The following is a 19,626-nucleotide window of genomic DNA, read 5'->3' as shown; positions in this document are numbered from 1 at the left end:
CTGAAGACAAGCGTCCGTTTTCCCTTTGACTCGCTCCTTCAAATACACACGTACAGTCCATGCACGGGCACACGAAAGCACCAAGCGAGCGGGTCTGTCGTGATTCGTTCCTAAACTATCCTGGAAAAATCCCCGAAGGTCCCTTCGACTCCAGACTGCTCCTCGTGGTGGCATCGGTGTTGGGTGGAACCGCAGACATCCGTCCTGAGCACTTCCCAGAGCCATTTGGTTCTCATCAAACCAGCTGCTTCCCACCAGAGCTCGGCCACAGGGAGTATCCTGGCTGTCACCAGGGAGGGCAGTCACGCGTGGATATCTGAGCCTGGAGTGAGGATGGGCCTTGGTCTCCAAGCACGTAAGCTGAGCCAGGTCTCCAGCTCTGTCGGGACTCTGCACAGTGCCCTGCCTGCCCTGTTAGCTCATTCCAGGAGCCCCGGTCTCTGTGTACCCACCTGCAAGGAAGATACGCAGCCCAGGGACAGAGGTGAGAAGTTATAAAATGACTCATGGATTCAGCCCAGGAATGCTGACCCTTGGAACCCACAGATTTCATATTTACACATACAGTGTATTATATTTGCACTGACCCTGAAGATCGCGTGTAACTTTCCTGCAGGAACACTTTATGGATGGAGTGAGTCACCTTGACAGTGAGTGAGCCTAGCTGTCCGACCCACATCTGCACTTCACACGGCTTCCCCTTTGCCTCTCCCGTGCAATGCACAGCAGCAGCCACTACAAAATGACAAATGCTTTGTTTCCTTCTTAAAACGAGTTAGCAAAGAAAGCCAACGGCTAGTATTAATGAGGCAAGCAAAGGGAAAGCGAAGAGGTCTAGGAAAAGGACAGTTCTTCACCAGGAAACAGCTCTATAAATTACTTTCGTACTGTATTTATAGCCTCATTAAGGGCCCAAAGCTGTCCCTTCCATTTTTTAGGTATGCTTCATTAGGAAAGTTATGTCCAGGCGGCATTAACATCATGGGGATTTGCAGAGCTGTCGGGATGCAACCCTTGCAAGGTCCAAGGTCCACAGCTCAGGGGCTGGACAGCAACGCTGGGGGATGCTGTTCCTCAGGACACTGATTCTCAAAGGTGAGCTCTGAGCCCCACCCCACCCTGGTCCCCAACTCTCCTACGTTCCCTTTAACAGCCCTTAAGGAGTTGATTATTGACTTCTCACTAGGGAAAATCTAACATCTACTGAAGCTCCTAATACCTGGTAGGATTTTAACATCCGTTCTCTTTCTCTGCCTTCACAATAGCCCTCTGAAATAGGCACCACGCCCATTCTGCAGACCAGAAAACTGAGACTGAAGACGTCACACAGCTAGAACAGGGGTCTGCCAACGTTTTAGGCCAGATGGTAAATATTCTAGGCTGTGCAGGACAGGAGGCCAAATTAAAGATATTATACCAGTACTTACATAATAGGAGAGAAAACAATATTCCACACAATTTTTATTGATGAAATTCAAAATACAACCATCATAATTGAGAACAATTTTCTGTAGCACAGGTCTACTAATGAAAAGAACAGAATTCTTTTTCGGGGAAGGGGGCAGGTGATTGAGATTCAAAGTTAGTGTCCCCTATCATCAAAATCTATTGCAAATGTTTAATTTTTTTTCAACCATTTAAAAAACGTAGAAACCATTCTTAGCTCAGGGGCTGTGGCGGGCTGGCTTTGGCCCCTGGGCCACAGTTTACAGACTCCTAAGTGAGAAGAGGGTAGGTCTGCCTGAAATAACAAAATAGCAGAGGCGCCCAACCCAAAAGGCCTTCCTCTCGGCGCCGTCACACCTACCACACTCTGAAATGACCCCTATGGTTCAGTGGCTGCTCCCCCACCACAAAGGCAGGGGCCTCTGCTGCCCTGTGTCCCCGCCAGTGCCAGGCACCGAGGAGACACTCAGGAAGTGCTTGTTGACTGCATGAGTGACGGCTCCTAAGGACCCTTCCGGTTCTGACACGCTCAGGTTCTGTGAATTTACCCAAAGCCTACCTGAACCTATTTGTACTTCTGTGCAAAAGACAATGAACAGATGAGATGAGTTCTGTAAAACACTCCGGAGCTCCTAGGAGGGAAGGAAGAGAAGCAAAGAACTTTTCTGGACGAACTTTTTACAGGCGTTCTCTTTTAACACATGCCGTGTCTTCACCAAGGGTGACCTGCATGGCAGGCCAGGGTGAGAACTTGGCCCCATGTGCCTTCTGTCATTTCAGCTTCAATCGACAGCAGCAGCAGGAAGTAAGAATCAGGCAGTGAAGATAAACTGAAAGACGAGAGAGGGGACAACTTTATAACCAATTTATGAGGCTTGCAGATAAGCCAGGCTTCAGAGAGGACCAATCAACTCTGCACTTCAGCACCTCTCAGAAACAGCCAAAGGGTCAAGAAGAGGGGGATCCAGCTCTGACCCCAAGTTCAGCCCAGCCTCATCTGCCCCAGGATGGCTGCAACCATTCCTACAGTCACTGGAAATGGTTCTGCAGCCTATACTCTGCTCTGCACAGATACACCCAAGGCAAGTGTAGAAAACACCAAAGCAAACCAAGAAATAAGGCCAGAAAAGCAAAATGAGCTTCATTTAAGTCCCAAGGCATATTTTGACAAGCTCAAGGTAAGGAAGGATTTCTAAAAGAAGACTCAAAAAAAGCACAGGCCATAAAGAGTGATAAACATGACTGCATTAAAATGTAAAACTTCCAGTCCTCAAAAGGTACTTTAAACAAATGTAAAAGATAAGCAACTAACTAGAAATGGTGTCTGCCACATATGTAACCCAGAAAGATCCATATTCAGGATTTTCTTACAAGACCATATACGAAAACATAGGCCACCCAATAGAAAACCGGTCAGAGTATAGGAATGAACAGGTATGCTGACGGATGAGCAAACAAGTGAATGCTTCAGACGGACTCAACCTCACTTGTAATCAGAGAATGATTAACGAAACAAGGGAGTTCTCTTTCACACCCACCAGACTTGCAAAAATTTGAAGTCTGATATTCTCACGTGGCAGGGGTACAATATGATCTCCCAGGCTACACGTGTGGAGCAACTCAGAAGAGCAATCTGACAACTCCCGGTGAGGTGCAAGGCGCACCAGGGCTTTCACCCAGCTGATCCCCTTCTGGTACATACCCCAGGCCTGGGGGCAAGCGTGTGCAGGACAATAGCAAGAGAATCTCCACCGTGGCACTGCTGTAATACAAAAGTGCAAGACACACCAAATGGTCACCAAAAGGGGAACGGATGAAAACTCGGGTCCATTCACAACAATGGAATACTACCCAGGGCTGCAATTTAATGAAGTGGAGGGGCACGAATCACCATGGATCAATCTGAGAAACTAATGCTTAGTGAAAAAGGCAAGCGGCAGACTAGCACTTACATTGATCTTGGGAAATATACTACTCTAATGGATACAGCCAGATGTGAAGGTAGTTTTGAAAATGTGCAAGAAAAGAAAATATCAAAATCAGGATAGTGGTTACCCTCTGTCAAATGGAATCAGAGGCACCCGATGAATTCCAGCTGTAAGAGTTCTTCCTTTCAACCAACCTGAAGCAAGTATGACAAAATATTAGAATTCAACGGAGCTGGGCGGAAAGCGCACAGACTTTCTTCGCATTATTCTTGGTACTTTTTCCCACCCTTTAAAAGATGTTTCACTAATAAAATTTGTTATAAAGAACAAACATCATGCTAATATTTGAGAAAAGTCTATGAAAGACATGTGGAACCATTCATCACTAATGTTCTAGCATCAAAAACGCCATCAAAAAAAAAAAACAAAAAAAAACCGCCATCAACTATAAAAGGAGGAGAGATAAAAGGGGGCAAGTGTTCACACTGAGAAAAAAAATGCAAGGACATCCCTCTGCGAGATTCGGTTTATTACGAACTCTTTTCATTTTCTGAAAGGCAGTGACAGTTGCAAGGCAGAAGCGGATTGTGGAGGAAAAAAATAAACACATCTCATAAGATAGATTTACCCACCCAACTTACCAAGCCATGACATTCCAAAAACAAAAATAGCAAGGCCCAGCCAGAAGGTCAGATATTTTTTAAATACTAACTCCCTTGAGATGTCAGGGTGGGAGAAAGTCACAGGAAAGCTTTCTGTCTCAGAATAGTCCATGCCATCTGCCTCTTCACCCCACCCTCCAATATGGGGCTGCAGGGGGCTGAGCAAACGGGGGCTGAGCAAACGGGGGCTGAGCTGGGGCACCCGAGGCTGTGATTAGGCACACCCCATCACAATCGCCAAATGCCGGATTCTCTTATCACTGTAATTAGCTGTGTGACTTCAGACAGGTGAGTCACCCTCTCTGAGCTTGAATTTTCCACTTGTGAAACCAGGGTGACCCCACCTCCCTGTCAGGGTTGCTGAGGGATAGAGGGATATGATATATACATATATATATATATATATATATATATATATATATATGTAAAATAGAGGGATATATATATATATTATATATATATATATATATATAAAATAAAGGGATAAAGTAAATGTAACAAAGTAGGTGGCATATACTGGAAGTTCAATAAACAGTACTAGATTGTTACTCCTTCCTTCCCTCCACAATCTCCCTGCCTCTCCTCTTAGAGCTGGTACTGTAGTGGTAACTCAGACAAGGTTGGGTCCCTTTTCTCCCTCTGCCTCCCTAGAAAGGCCACAGCCCGGGCAAGGTGGGGCTGGTTGGCTGGCTGAGACCAGTGGTCACTTAGGTCCAAAAAAGCAGACTTTGCAGATAGTCACCAGGTTTGAAGAGCATAGTTAAGGTCACAGTGTGACCCTGGCTGTGTGTCTTCTAACACATGACAGTCTCAGTTCCATTATTCCTAAGAAATAATTAACCTTCCTTTTAATCATTCCTAAGGCTCTTTAATGGCAGCCAAACTATAACCATGAACCAACCTTTCCGAACCACGTGGTCATGAAGCAACTCAAAAGAGAAAGGCACATGGGATTCACCGTTGGGATCTGGGGACGTGGCTCCATCTCCCTGGACCTCAGTTTCCCAGGTGTAAAATAAGGCAGGAATAGATGATATCCAAGTTCCTTTCCAGCTCTTGACCGCTCATTCTTGTTTCTGTGGACACATCCCCGGTCTCCACGGCAGGCAAACACCCGCCATCTGCCTGTCCTAGATACATTCTCCAACATTTAAAAATAAAATCCAGCATTCACCCAGAGCTCCTCCTCTGAAGAGCTAAACACATCCCCACAAGGCAGGTACTGAAGGCAGTTCCTCCTTTTTAAACACAAGGAGACTAAGACCCAGAGGCCAGCCAGCCTCTCGAAGGGCAGGGCTGGAACTGGCCAGAGAACCCAGGTTCCAGCCCCTGGAGGAGACTCGACTCTTGCCTCCGCACTTTAGAACTCCAACCTCCTGCGCCATCCGTGCAGAGATGGCTGGTCCCACACCCTCCCTGCCCAAGGAGAAAATAATCTCTGAAGGGCCACACATCAGACCTGCAGCCCATTCCCTATGAAGTCAAGGGCTCTCTGGTTCCCTCCGATGATCTACAATTTTCTATCACGTCTCAGCAAATGAACGACTGTCTGGCTTATCGCTTAGGAGAGGAACTCTGCCAGGGAAATCAAAAACGCCAGCTTGTTACCGCCGCCCAAGGGAGGAATACATATTAACTGGTGCGTCTTTTTAAATTTTCTTAAGTAGCTTAATCCATTAAACCAGTCCGTCCTGCTTCTACAATCTGCTCACGCGAGCACCCTCCCTCGGTGCTCAGCGTGCCGACAGGCCCTCCATCAGGAGGAATTAGCTGACTTCTTGAGCAAATGATGTTTGTACATCTAGCAAGTGCCAGAATTAAGCAGTATTTACTGCTGGAGTCCCCGCTTCAGTCTGCATGTCTGAATGAGCGTTGATCCCAGAGTGAGCAACTCACCTTTGCAAGAGATTTGTCGGATTTGGTAACTACAAGTGCTGAAAAGGTACAGGCGAACCTGTTTGGATTCTCCAGCTTGTGAAAGGTAGTTTATGATGGTCCAGAAAACAAAGAGAATTAAAACTGAAAGAGGGATCCCTGAGCTGGTATCATTGAGGTCAGCCCCGAAGCCCACAAGCTCTGAATTCCAATTCCACTCCCCCCAAGCTCGGGGGATGGCTTAAGCCCTCCGTGCCTCAGTTTCCTCATCTACAAAGTGGAGATGGACCAAACATAAGCTTGATAAGCTCCCCGAGGTGATCAAAGAGCTGTTTTTTCTATCTTGGTATTGAACTCACATCGTCCCAGATCTGAAAACATTTCAACTCTCATTGTGTATCACTTGCATCAGATAGCCTCTTACAGAAAAAATACATATCCTAAAAATTCAGTGGAAGCTCCTGGGATTTTCATACATTTTATGACAGCACGCAGAAAGAGGCCATACGTTAGCCAGAGTTCATTTGTTAAAGGTATTATTATTCACTATTAAACAATGACTATTATACAAAGACTAGATGTAATTTAGGCACAGAATATGTCATTACACAAGGCATATCATTATAATGTAGTTACATGATTATTAATTAGAGAAAAGGTGATCTCAAGTGTAAGAGGATCCACCTTAAACTGAACAGGATAGATTCCTACCAGGGAAATGAGAGATTGGGAGACAGGAGCTGCCCATTAAGAAACGATTTTCTGGTAACCTGAAGATGCCCTACCACGTGGCTCCAGTGCAGGTTAGTCCAGTGCTCTGCCAACGGGAGCAGCTCAGCACCAAGACACCGGAAAGAAGTCAAAGGCTTGGTGAACGCCGACACCATGATTAACCTTTCAACAGGTTCAGCCCCTACGGTCTGCATGGTCTTCAGTCCTCTGACACCCAGCTGGTTCCTGCCCCCTTTGCTTTCCTGGATCTGTTCTCACAGAGGCACCGATGGCCTCCCAAGCCTCCCAACTGCTGAATCCAAAAGTTCTTTCTTTCTTTCTTTCTTTCTTTTATTGAAGTATAGTTGATTTACAATGTTGTGTTAGTTTTTGGTGTACAGCAAAGAGATTCAGTTGTGTGTGTTTGTATACATCTATCTATCTATATATATATATTCTTTTTTATATTCTTTTCCATTATGTTTTATTATAGCATATTGACCATATCAATAGTTCCCTGTGCTATACAATAGGACCTTGCTGTTTATCCATTCTATATATAATAGTTTGCATCTGCTAATCCCATACTCCCAATCCAACCCTCCCCTGTCCCCCTTCCCCACTTGGCAACCACAATTATGTTCTCTATGTCTATGAATCTGTTTCTGTTTCATAGATAAGTTCATATTTGCATCATATTTTTAAAAATTTTTGGCCACACCCTGTCGCATGTGGGATCTTAGTTCCCTGACAAGGGACTGAACCCACACGTCCTACATTGGAAGGGGGAGTCTTAACCACTGGCCAGGAAAGTCCCTGCATCATGGTTTAGATTCCATATGGTAAGTGCTTTCATATGGTATTTGTCTTTCTCGTTCTGACTTACTTTGCTTAGTAAGATAATCTCCAGGTCCATCTATGTGGCTGCAAATGGTATTATTTCATTCTTTTTTATGGCTAAGTAATATTCCATTGTGAATATGTACCACATCTTCTTTATCCATTCACCTGTCGATGAACATTTAGGTTGTTTTCACGTCTTGGCTATTGTGAATAGTGCTGCTATGAACATAAGTGTTCAGGGATCTTTTCGAATTATATATAGTTCTATCCAGATATACGTCCAGGAGTGGGATTGCTGGATCATGTGGCAACTTTATTTTTAGTTTTTGAGGAATCTCCATACGGTTCTCCATAGCAGCTGCACCAAGTTACATTCCCACCCACCGTGTAGGAGGGTTCCCCTTTCTCCACACCCTCTCCAGCACATTATTCAAAAGTTATTTTGTCTTTACCTTGCACATAACTCAACTGCAAGGGACCAACTCCAACTGGATGGCTCCTTCCTCCTGAAACTCCATTCCCTTGGCCTCCCTGATACCACATTCTCCTGTTCGCCCACCTTCCCCACACACCTGGCTCCCTACCATTCCTCCTCCGTCAGCTCGGAGGCTCCTCTCCCTCCGCCCACCCCTCCTCTACCTCCGGAGCTGTGTCTCCCGCTGCTTGAGTGACAGAGTCATCTTCCCTGGAAAAGCTGTCTCGTCTGCCATGAGGGTCAACCTCCAACTCAGCTCTCTTCCCTTCAACTCCATCCTCCATCTACAGCTGCATACGTCCATCCCCTACTGCCCAAGACACTTTCATCCCAGACACAAACTTGACACACCCAGAATAGAACTTTGGATTTTTTCTTCTAAACCTGTCCCTCCTGCATCACTCAGTACTTCCGTTGGTAGAATGGCCAACCATCTTTCCCCCTCACCTCCACCCACATCAATCAACCAGTGCAAAACATTTTCCACTTCCATCTTTCCTCGATATCCCTGCCACTCACAACCCTAGTTCAAATCCTTCTCTCTTGCCTTTATGGCTTCACATTAACGGCTTCCTCGCTGGCTTTCCGAGATCCAGTCTTGACCTCTAAAAGGCATCTTTCACATAACTGTAGAGAAAATCTGACCACATCCCTCACTGTTTAAAATCCTCCCACAGCCCCATCCCACGAAGGGTAAGGCAATTGTCCTGGGGTCAGCACAGGAGGCCTGCGTGTCCTGGCCAGCCCACCTCTCCTGCAGTTCCTCCCTAATGTATAGGTCACTTTACAAGCTCCCCCACTGGAACTCACAACATAACTTACGCAAACCTCTATCTCTTCCCTTACCACAATGCTCCACTGTTTGTGTGCCTGTCTTCCCCACAAAACCCCGCGAGCAACTTTACACCAAGGGAGGGAAAGCGTCCTAATGTAGCCCAGAGCCAAGGACAGAATGTTGAAATGGAGGGAGGGTGGGAGGCATGAAATATGCGGGTGGATGGAATTATGGATGGTTGCTTCTTTGTGCTATAATATTCTGAAAAGCCTTTCACCCGACATTTTGTGGATTATTCCTGCAAGTTAAGATTATTCCTCATTTGTGTGGACAGTCCACATTTGTATGCAGCCTAAGATCTACAGAATGAAGACATGTTTCTTCATGCTCAGAGAGTAATTTCACCTCAACTTGATTATTGGAAAAATGGGGGTGGGGGAGCAGGACCCCCAAATATTTTTATTCACGTCATTATTATTATTCTCCTTCCTGAGAAATCTGGGATTTTCTACAAAGCCATCTTCACTTCTGGATTTGCTTGAACTTAAACCAATAATTCTTCATGACTCAGAGTAAAAATTCAAAGGTAACCCAATACTTTAGACCGTAACCTCGGCAGGTAAGAGCTGGTCTCCAGAACTCTTGGGCACAAGCACTCTCTCTAGGGCATGGGCTGTCAGCAACAACTGACACAGCTGCCTGGGAGACAAAGCCAACATTCTGTGATGACCCATTCTCTCAGAGCCAGCTCCCAAGAAACCAAGGTTGGGCCCATGTTCCTGGGGGAGAAGAACCAGGCCCAGGTGCATCTAGTCGCTGGTAACAGCCCTAAGAGGCAAGCCCCGTCTGTTTCTGCTCTGCACTAGGTTGCAGGCAGCCTCAGGCAAGCCTTTGGGCTTCCATCCACAAGGAGGTTGATTCTCCCCTCCATGCAATGAATCCCAAGCCATCAGCACCCCACACACTCGGCCTTTGTTTGTTTCTTTCCGTAACCAGGGAGTAGTGACAGCTGCACCAAAGACGGTGGCATTTGGGGCTGGAACTCTCAACAGGCAGAGCAGCAAGCCCTCCCCTAATGGAGGCATTGAGAGTGGCCTGGAGGAATGTAGGGGTCTAAGGTGTTCTGTCAAGGGTCTGCCTGTCATCAATGGCTACGGGAACACTGGGACCCAGGCCCCTAGCTACCTCCATCCCTGGCAGCCCTGGCCTCCTTGGAACAAACAGCCCAGTGTGTTTACCAGTATGGAAGGTGGCAAACCTCCACGGGCTCTGGACGCGGAGGGAAGAACACTGGCTCCACGTGAACCTGCCAAGAGAGTTTAGGAAGCAGCGCTGATCTAGGAAACGCCAGCAGAATGAAGAAACACAATGAACCAGAACTGCCAACACGGCTCAAGAGACACTCCCTGCCTCTTCTCTTGTGGATCACGTGCCTTTATGCTGAAGACACGAGAGACCACGGTCTTTAAACGAGGCGAGGGATTCAGCTTCTCATTGAACACCCACAGTAATCGGCTCTGACAGGCACCAGCCCCCGCCTGGCACGGCTCCCTTTCCAGGGCACATCACCACCCACCCCAGGCTGCACCAATGATAATGCGTTTACAGACAGCCGGGACTCTCCAGCCAAGAGGAGAATTTGCACCTAATTAAATAAAAACAAAACAGAAAACCAAAGCCTTTAACCAGGCAAAGAGAAGATGGAATACTCGATCTTTTGTGGCGCTTTATAGCCAGGAACGCCAATCAAGATGATTTTTTTTGTCTAAATGTTATCTTTCAAAACTATCCTCTCCGTCCCTATTCGCAAAGAACTCCTTAAAAGTCAGTAAGAAACCAAGAGAAAAATGGAGAAAGGATAGAAACAAGCACGTCACAAAAAATGCAGATGGCTAGTAGACAAAAAGATCACAACCTCACTGGTAGTTACACAAACGCAAGTGGAAATGCCATTTTTAAAAACAATCCGATCAGCGGAAGTTAACAAGATGGATATGAGAGCTGGCATGGATGTGGGGACACTGGCACTCTGATACTACTGGTGAGAGCATACATTGGTACAAGCTGTCTGGGGCCATTGGGCACTGCCCAACACTATTTATCATGAGCTTACCTTTGGACTCACCGATTCCATTTCTAGGAATCTATCCTTAGGAATATATAAATTCCTAGAGAAGCATGCAGAAAGGCTTTTTTTCCCTTTACATCATTATTTGTAAAAGCTCAAAACTTAAAAGAACTTAAACATCTACCAAGAGGGAGATGGCTAATTATGATATGTTATAGCCATCAGGAACACTGCAGCCTTTAAAAAAAATCCCAGGATCCAGAATGTACTGACACGGAAGAATAGCTACAATACAGGCAGAGGGGAGAGAGCAAGGTGCAGAACAGTATGTAGAACAGAACCCATTTTTTGTTTCTCTCTAGAGATGTATGTGATAATATATAACCCCTGTACTCACATTTACATCCGCAAGGTCTTGGAACAGACGCTCTGAGGGAAGAAATTGAGGTCCTTTAAAAATATGGGTTATATTTTCTACTGGCATCTTTTCTTCAAAATGAAGTTCTTAAAATATCGCCAGAGTAAATATGTCTGGAGAACTTATAACAGTAACCACGATGATCTGGGGGAGGAACTGCAGAGCACTGCTCATTATCAAAACACACACACACACACACACACACACACATTGGCTCCTTTAACTTGAAGAAGCAAAGCCCAAAAGAAAAGGTCATCTATTCATGAATTTACAAAATATTAAAAAAAGACAAAGCATGCCTTAAAACTTAAGAGAAACGAGTTTGGGTAAGAATACTTTTACATAGTTATGCAACTGATAGCCCCAACTGTTGGCCCAAACTAAAAGTTAAAAACTAAAATAAAATGTTAAAACTGAATAGGGAATCATCTGGAAAAGCGTGTGGATGGCTGCTTCCCAACGAGTCATTCTGGAAAATCACCCATGGGCTATATTCCCTTTTACCCCCCTTCAAAACACAAATCAATTCTACAAAGAGCTGTGGCCACCCCTCCAGGTCCCCCTCCTGGCCAGCCCCTCTCTCCACAGGAGGTCACCACCCCAGTGGCCCATGTGGGAGCATCAGGGGCCCTGACTCTGATTAAGGGATATAAATCTAATTTGTCCTCGGCGAGGAATGTAGTAAGTCTCTCCAAGGCTTGCTGGGCTCACCATGAGCCCACAATTATAGCTGCTCTGGACTCCTGCTTCCACGCTCTTGGGTCTTCCAGGTGGCAGCAAGCCACACTCCCTGCTGGAAGACACAGAGCTCATTCAACGGCGGGGCACATGGAGCCAAAGCCTGGAGCCCAGAGCCGAAGGCTGGTGGGGCACCTGGTCACCAAGGTTTCAGAGTTGTCCCTGCAATCTCACTGGGTGGAGGGTCATCCCACAACCCGCCTCCTGGAAAAGGGGGCGGAAATTCGATGTTGTTTCAGGTTGAGCGAAAGGAACCAGACGCTCTTATTCTTGCCAGGCAAAAGTAACCTACGGTGTTGGAAGCCAGGATGGAGGGCACCATGGGGGCTCTGGGGTGCTGGTGACGGTCTGTTTCTCCATCTGAGCACTGGTTCCCCAGGTGTGTTTGCTTCATGAAAATTCACGAGCTCCCCGCTTAACATCTGTGCACTCTTCAGTCTGTAGGTTAAACTTTGTAAAAAGTTTACATCATAAAAGAACAGGTAGCTGCTCACAGGCACCGACTCCGTCCATTCTCGGTGGACTCTCTCCTCTCCCCCTTCCACAGCCGGAGCCACCAGCAAACTCATTGGTCAAAGTCACGCCAGCTCCCCAGGCCACAATGCCACCATCTGGTGACAGGCGGGGGACTGGCAGTGGAGGAAGGGGGAATGGAACGTCCAGCCTTTATTTTCAGTTGATTTGCTCATTTTCCCCTAATATCAAAACAGTCCCAACTCCTTTTCTCCAATGCCCCAGATGGCATCAGCCCAACCCTGATACACCCCAAGCATGCAGACTTCTCAGGCCGGGCACCAGGCTCTACGGGCCCATCCATCCATGGAACGTGGCTGAAGTACCAGCCTCCGGGAAGCATTTGCAAAGTCTGCACGGCCGCTCCAGCTCTCATGCCAAAAAGAGTCTGGCCTGGGCTGGGACTCTCCTCCTGGAAAGCCAATGCCATCTCTGGTTACCTTCAACCTCACTCCCCAAACTCTCTGGGGGCTCTTCTTGCCTTTCAGGGATACTTGGGTCTTCAACAAAATTTCCCATGTGGTTAGTTTGAGGGTTCCCCCCTTCTTTGGTTAAATAAAAAGGTTTTTTTGTCTTTGACAAGAAGAAAAATGTAAAGTTTATAGAAAACTATATGGAGAGAAAAGCAATCCCAAACGATTTATATTCGATGAACCGACAAACTAGGCAACCGAAAACAAACTAGCTGATCTCTGCCGGAGGCGGAGTGGAAACCCTGGATCTGGCTTTCTCTCTCTCTCTCTCTCCCTTGCTATAATCATGCTTTCAAACAGGCCCTGCCAAGTCCCCCCCACCGCTGCCCAGATGTTCAGGGAGAGGAGCCTCAGCCGCGGGGAAGGAAGGCTGATCGTAGCTCGCCAGCACCGCGCCTGTCACTTCCGGAGGGCATAGCACAGAAGCAGGAGCGGGTGACGAGAGCTACCCTGCCAAGGGGAGTGTCTGATTTTAAGAGCATCGGGGTACAAGCCCTCACCCGCATACTGCAGCCTTCCAGCAACTTCGACTGTCTGTGTCATCAAAGCCCAGGCTGGTGATACCATCCACACAGATACACTGCACTGCTGTCTCTCTGTCTCTCAGATCAACCTCTTGCGTTCCCACAAAACAAACAGCTTCTGCTCCAACCTCAGCCCAGACCAACTCAATCTCCTGCCACCTCCCCCAGGACAAATCCCAAACTTGTGTAAACATGGAAAAGGCCAGCTCCGAGAGCAGGGAGGCGGTGAGGTGTGGAAGGAACACCTCAGGCCACACTCACCAGGCCCAAGAATCACAGATCCACGGTTCAGCGGCAAGTCACAGATCCAAAGATCACACCACGAAAGCCTGAAAAGAAAGAACCAACTGAAGGCTTAATAAAAACAGTGTCTTTATTAAGGAAAAAAAAGGGGGCGGCAGCAAAACCCGACCCGGCATCAGCTCTCTTCCACTGCCTTCCAGATCCTAGCAGATAACACGTCCGCATGAGGAGGCGAGCCACAGCCTGGGAGTGTCCGCAAAACTGGCTGGGGGAGAGGGCGGAGGAAGACTTCAAGTAACCACCACTGTCAACTCCTCAACAGGAGGGAACACCTCCAACGCTCCCTCGGGGGGTTACAAACTCGTGAGGAGGGAAGGGGTTATTTTGTAAAACACCATCCAAAGAAATAGTTCTTCAAAGTCTGTACTCATAAGGCATCTGCCAAGAGGCTAAGAGGCCCTGCTAACAGGCACACAATTTCAGGAAAATGTCTGTTCTTTCCAAACCCCCCTGTGAATCAGGCACTCTCCTCAGTGCTGCTTAAAGAACAAGAGAGAAGAAGGCTCAGAAACATTTAGAAAATAACATATTGTTCAGAATGTCCATACAAATAAATCAGAACAGCCTTTCTGGCTCTAAATATAGCAAGTACCTATGGGCAAGCCAATAACATTTCCAAATTAACAAGTCACTTCAGAATTACAATGGAGAAGTAAGAATTTAAACACGGCATAAATTTCCATTTTCTGCCCCCAAGCACCAGGGTTGTTTTTTTTTTCTTCCTTTCCACTTTTTCCATCCATAGTTTTTTTTTTTTCCAGCTTCAAAATTCCCAGAGGTTCACATCTTTCAATAGAGATAGAGCACTCAGAATTGCTAACCTCTAGCGAATACCGAAGGAAGAATTCCTAATCTTAGAATATGGAAGGAAGCCATTCTAAATTTACTAGTAAGAAACCACCTCCGAGGCCAGCCATGATAAAACAGCAGACTCTGAAGTGACGGATTCCCGATGCCGGTGACAGGCCACCACCCAAACGCCTCTTAGAAGTGATGCCTACATTTATGGAGCACCCACGATGTGTGAAGACCTGCACTGGTACTTTCCATATGTTACTTAATCCACACTGCATCCCTACTGAATGGCTTTTATCCCCTTTTTACAGGGGAGGAAATTGAGACTCAAGATGACAAACGAGTGAATGAGAACTTGGATGCAAAATCAAAGTCATCGTGGCTCCCCAAAGCTCTCTTTCTTTACCACCACTGTACTCTCAAAACAGCACAAACAGACCTCCTTATTACGTAGAAAACACAAGCTACGGTTGCTACGGGTCTCTCTCCACCCTTTCAAGGTCCTAGTTTGCCTATTATTGGAAGAGCAGAACTTCTGATGCACAAATCGTAACAATATACATCTGAAGGGTTGGGGGACCATCCAGATGTGAAACTGGTCTGCATGGCAACTGCCGAGCTCACGGCTAAACCACTGCAGCTGATGTTCTCCTGGACGATGACGTCTTGCCACTGCATTGGGTCCATGGAACAAGGTGCTTACGTTTAACATCTACCCGCTCCCCACTGCGCGCTCTGTTTGCATGGTACGCGTTCATCCAACTAACAGATTCATTCATTCACCCACAGAGAACTTACTGGGCACCTAATATACTCAAGACTGTGGGGGCTACAAGGTTGGGGCACATTCAAAGCCTACAGTTGACCAGAAGAGAGGCATGTGCGCCTAAACAGCTGGAAGTATAAAAGTTGGGGTCATAAATGCCACAAGAAAGGAGTAGAAAATGGGATGTAGTCATCACTAAGGAGGAAGAAATGTATTCCAAGGAAGCATCGTGGAGTGCATCATAGAGCAGTTCTCAACCTGGCTGGTTTTGCAGCGCCGGGGTGGGAGGGGGGCGTGGGGCTGTAGACGTGCATTCCAAAAGAAAGGTTAAGCTAAGCAGAGGCCCGAAAGCAAACCGTCACGAGGAACAACAGACAGAAGGCTGAGAAAAGCTTTAAACGCCAGACTACAGAGTTTGGACTTTACTTTGTACACAATGAGAAACCAACAGCATCAGTTTCAAGCTGCGGAGTGACAGGAGATGAGTGACACTTCGGGTCAGTTAACCTGGCACCCCTACCTAGAGAGACACCGGGGGTGGGGAAAGAGGACGGTAATCCAGCTTGGGAGCTATTGGACATTTTTAGGCATCTGTTTGGGAATCAGAGTTGGGTTGGACTTTACTAACTCCAACATACGTTCCCCCCTCTAACAAGAACTATTACGAAAAGCTGGTCAAACTTAAAGTAAATAAATACAGTGAGTCTCTGCGACTATTTGCTGAAGGAAGAGACAACCCAAGTCGTCAATCTTTGGCTTAGAAAACAGCAGATGGTATTTTTGGCAGGAGATCCACTGTCCTAGTTATATGTTTTGCTCAAGCTAATGCTGCACTTTGTTTGTATTTCTTCATCCTGCACCCCTGGAGCAAGGGGCAGGCAATCCCAAAGTGTAACGAGCAATAAAGGAAGCTGTACTGGGCTTCGAATTTGAGCATTCGGACAACCCAGACACAAGTACACTGGAGCAGATTATATTCTTCCATCTCCAGTGCTGGTGGTATTTGGGGGAGGGTTGTTGCTGAGCACTCTGTAAACAATTCAGACCAGTTTCCCTCAAATCTTCAAAAGACAACAACAACAGAGAGAAAAGCATGGAGTAGAATCAGACAGTGATAAGTGGTGATGTATGCAAAGCTGGAAAACTTCTATACTGGTTAACAGATTTCTGGAAAATAAGTACTAAGTAAGACAAATAAAACTAGCTTTCTGAAAACTGTTTTTCTAGACTTGCCTTTTGATGTGCTCCTTTCTGCAATAATAATAATAATAAAGGAACTCTTGCAGGAGATGAAGTGACTCAGCATTTTCTGCATGGATTAAATTTCTGCTACTTTCTTGTGAGCAAATCAATAACAGACCCAATGGCATTTGCATTTCAACAGCACCAACCCACTTAGGATGGTGCACAGCAGGGATTATAATCAGGGTGGGAGAGCCATCCTTTCCTAAAGAGTTTCATTTCATCCTTGCGATCCCACTTTATTCCTTTTGACAGAAACCTTTGGCAGGAGGAAAAACCATCTCTATTCTAATGGAAACTAATTTTTCAGGTATGGAAGTGAAAAATAATACAGGACTGTCTTCTGGATTTTTTTCCAAGCCTCCTTTTCAGCCAGGTGACCAGGACAGCCAACCAAATCCTGCAAATGGAATTCATCAAAAGCCTCGCGGATGATGTCTGATTCCAAACCAGTGGACCTCAACTGTAGTTTGGAAGCATTTGATTTAAGGAAACAAAAAAGGTCAGTCTCAGAGCAGAAAAGGGAGTTTCCTAGGAAGTGATGCCAAGAGAAGAAAATGAACTCTTCAGGGAAGTTCTAGGAAGAAAAAAAGGTGGAAGCAGCCACACATAGGAGTTGGAGAAAGGTTGGGACACGAGAACAGTAGAAAATCCATTTCCCTGGATCCCAGGAAGCAGGATGACAGTGAAAGTGTGGAACTAGGCCTTGATCTCAGACTGTTGGACAAAGGAGAAGAAAACACCCAGGAGGGAGATACCTGACACAGTCCCAGGAGAAGAAAAAGGAAGGTAAGAAAATGGTCCATTAAAAGAAATAAAAACACTACAGAAACTCTTTTCATAACCAGAGTTGTAAGAGACTGCCATATCGCCAGAGCTGTAATTCTGCTGTAAAAACATGTTTTTAAAAATAAGGCCTCCATGGAAATAGAAGCCCAAGCGGGAAAGCCTACAAGGAAAACAAAGCAGCACTTCTTCTTCACACAGCACAGTTTCCTGCAGAAACACAGCAAATGAGAGCCGATGCATTTTTGATGAAGACAAAACAAAGGCCTCAATTCTCTGGAACACGCTTATTAATACTTAGTCAGTTACACACCGGCCTTTCCCAGTTGCCATCTCCCAGCCCATAAATATTTAGGTGAAGCAGACACAGGCGCACACACACACACACACACACACACACACACACACACACACACCATACATGTGCCCAACACATGCACACACATATGCACGCACACTTGGTCACATGCACGCATGCACACACATAGAAAATATTCTTTCTCACCTAGCAGGAGGGGGACACCCACAGAATTGTCCATGAATTTACAAACCCAACCTTGCAAGTGGGAGCACTTAGAGCCTCAGCTCCCACCGTCACCACAACCAACTCCCCAGGGAAAGAATCTCTGTCCCGCTTTCTCTCTCTCTCCAGATTCTAAATTCCTCCTTTTATTTTTCAAGCCTTCCGGAGGTCCCAAGGCCAAATAAAAATCCCACCCTCTTTAAGAAACACTGGACTTGGGCTGAGTGAGGCTTTTCTTTAGCTACAACCCCACTCCCCTCAGTGGCACCCACTGCAACCGACCCACCTTTTTCAGGCCTCGGGGTGTATACACAAATGGCTTTTGGAAAGAGAAAAGGATCTGACCCAATCTGATCACCAATACTGCCTGGTTTGTGTGGCCAAGCCTTCTTTACAACTGATAAATAATATGCCCTCCGCAAATATAAATGGTACCGATGACAATTACCATTTATTGAGTGTTCCCCATGTGCCAGACGCCTTTACAAACATCTAATATTCATAACAGCTTTAAACGAAGGAATCATTAGCTCCATTTCACAAATGAGGAAAGGCCGCTCGGGGAGGTTAAATAGTCTGCCCAAGGTCACAGGAGTAATTGAGGATCTGGGATTTATACCAGGGCTGGATCTGCTGACACTTTATCTTCTGCTGGATTCTTCCATCTGGCCCAAAAGGGTACGCCCAGCCATCTCACACACACCGCCCCCTGCCCAGCACCCCACAGAACAAGAAGCCTGCATGTCAGCCACAAGATTCTTCTGTAGCTTGCTCAAAACAGAAAATTTACGAGGATTTTACAAAAATCACTAGTCTGCAGAGGCTATGAAGTGACTTCCAGTTTTAAAAACTGACAAGAATCTCCCCAGAGCCAATTATTAGGGCTGATGTAAGCTCATAAAACAGACCATAAAACCGTTTTTTCTGTTATATTAGTTCTGTGTTTTCCTCTTCCAGAGGCCTGTCAGAGGGAAGAGTGCTACAGAGATGCCTTTCTGAGGCCTGTGGTCCACCACGCCCAGGATAGCCTGCAGACTTGTGTCTTCTTTGCCTCTTCCCCTCCTGCCTCTCATCAGAGGCTCTCCAAAGTTTGTGCAAAGAAAACATCATCCACCAGCCTCCTCTACCACAGGGCGATCTCAGATGGGTCCCAAGAGCCCGTTCTCATTTACTTAAACGATTGAGATCTCCGTCTCCCAGTTACTCAATCCTGCAACTCCGGCCAGCAGATATAATTGCAAAGCAGGTAGGCTAAACTCACCCATCGGCCGATTCGGGTGCCGGCAAATGTTGCAAATTGCAGGGTATAAATTTAGCAGGGTTGGGTCTTGACACACATTCCTGCAAATTACATGTTCCCTTGCTAGTAGAAAATACATTAATTACTTCGGGTGCATGCACTATGTCCACTTACTCCGGGCTTTCAGGAGAGGTGAGAGCAACTCAGAGGAGTCTATGAAGATTAAAGCATAAATATACAATGCCTGCTGGGGAGGTGGGACTTTTCCAAAGCTCTTGCAATCAGAATTGTTAACTTTTTCCCCACAGATTGCGAGTCACCCAGGCCCACTGTGAGGGGCTGAGACAAAAACAGGGGATGGGGAGGGGCAGCTTTGCACAGGGTGGTGGTGTAAGAGCAGCACCTGCCTCCCTCTTGAGCTAAAAGTGCTACCTACCCTGCAAGCAGCAGAACAGGCACCGGTGCAGCCAGGCCGATGCAGCTGGAAGGGAGGTCTGGGTCCCTGGGGCTGAGCCCATCTGG

General features: G+C 46.5%; 1 protein-coding gene across 2 annotated transcripts in view; it reads right to left on the bottom strand.

Annotated features, from left to right (window-relative positions):
* The window catches only part of LDLRAD3 (low density lipoprotein receptor class A domain containing 3), a 254,788-nt gene that overhangs the window by 182,524 nt on the left and 52,638 nt on the right, over window positions 1-19,626 (bottom strand). Inside the window, exon 1 of one of the 2 annotated variants that reach the window (XM_060018722.1) lies at window positions 13,426-13,683. The exons of the other annotated variant lie outside the window; for it this stretch is intronic. Within the exon in view, the coding sequence (XP_059874705.1) occupies window positions 13,426-13,492 (67 nt within the window). The 5' untranslated portion in view covers window positions 13,493-13,683. Of the gene's footprint in view, window positions 1-13,425; window positions 13,684-19,626 lie in introns of those variants that run through there. 2 annotated transcript variants of the gene reach the window in all.

Source organism: Delphinus delphis, chromosome 8 (genome assembly GCF_949987515.2).
Source record: "Delphinus delphis chromosome 8, mDelDel1.2, whole genome shotgun sequence".
Taxonomy (NCBI): domain Eukaryota; kingdom Metazoa; phylum Chordata; class Mammalia; order Artiodactyla; family Delphinidae; genus Delphinus; species Delphinus delphis.
Note: the sequence above shows the minus strand (reverse complement) of the source record. Positions and strands in the feature narration are given on the sequence as shown.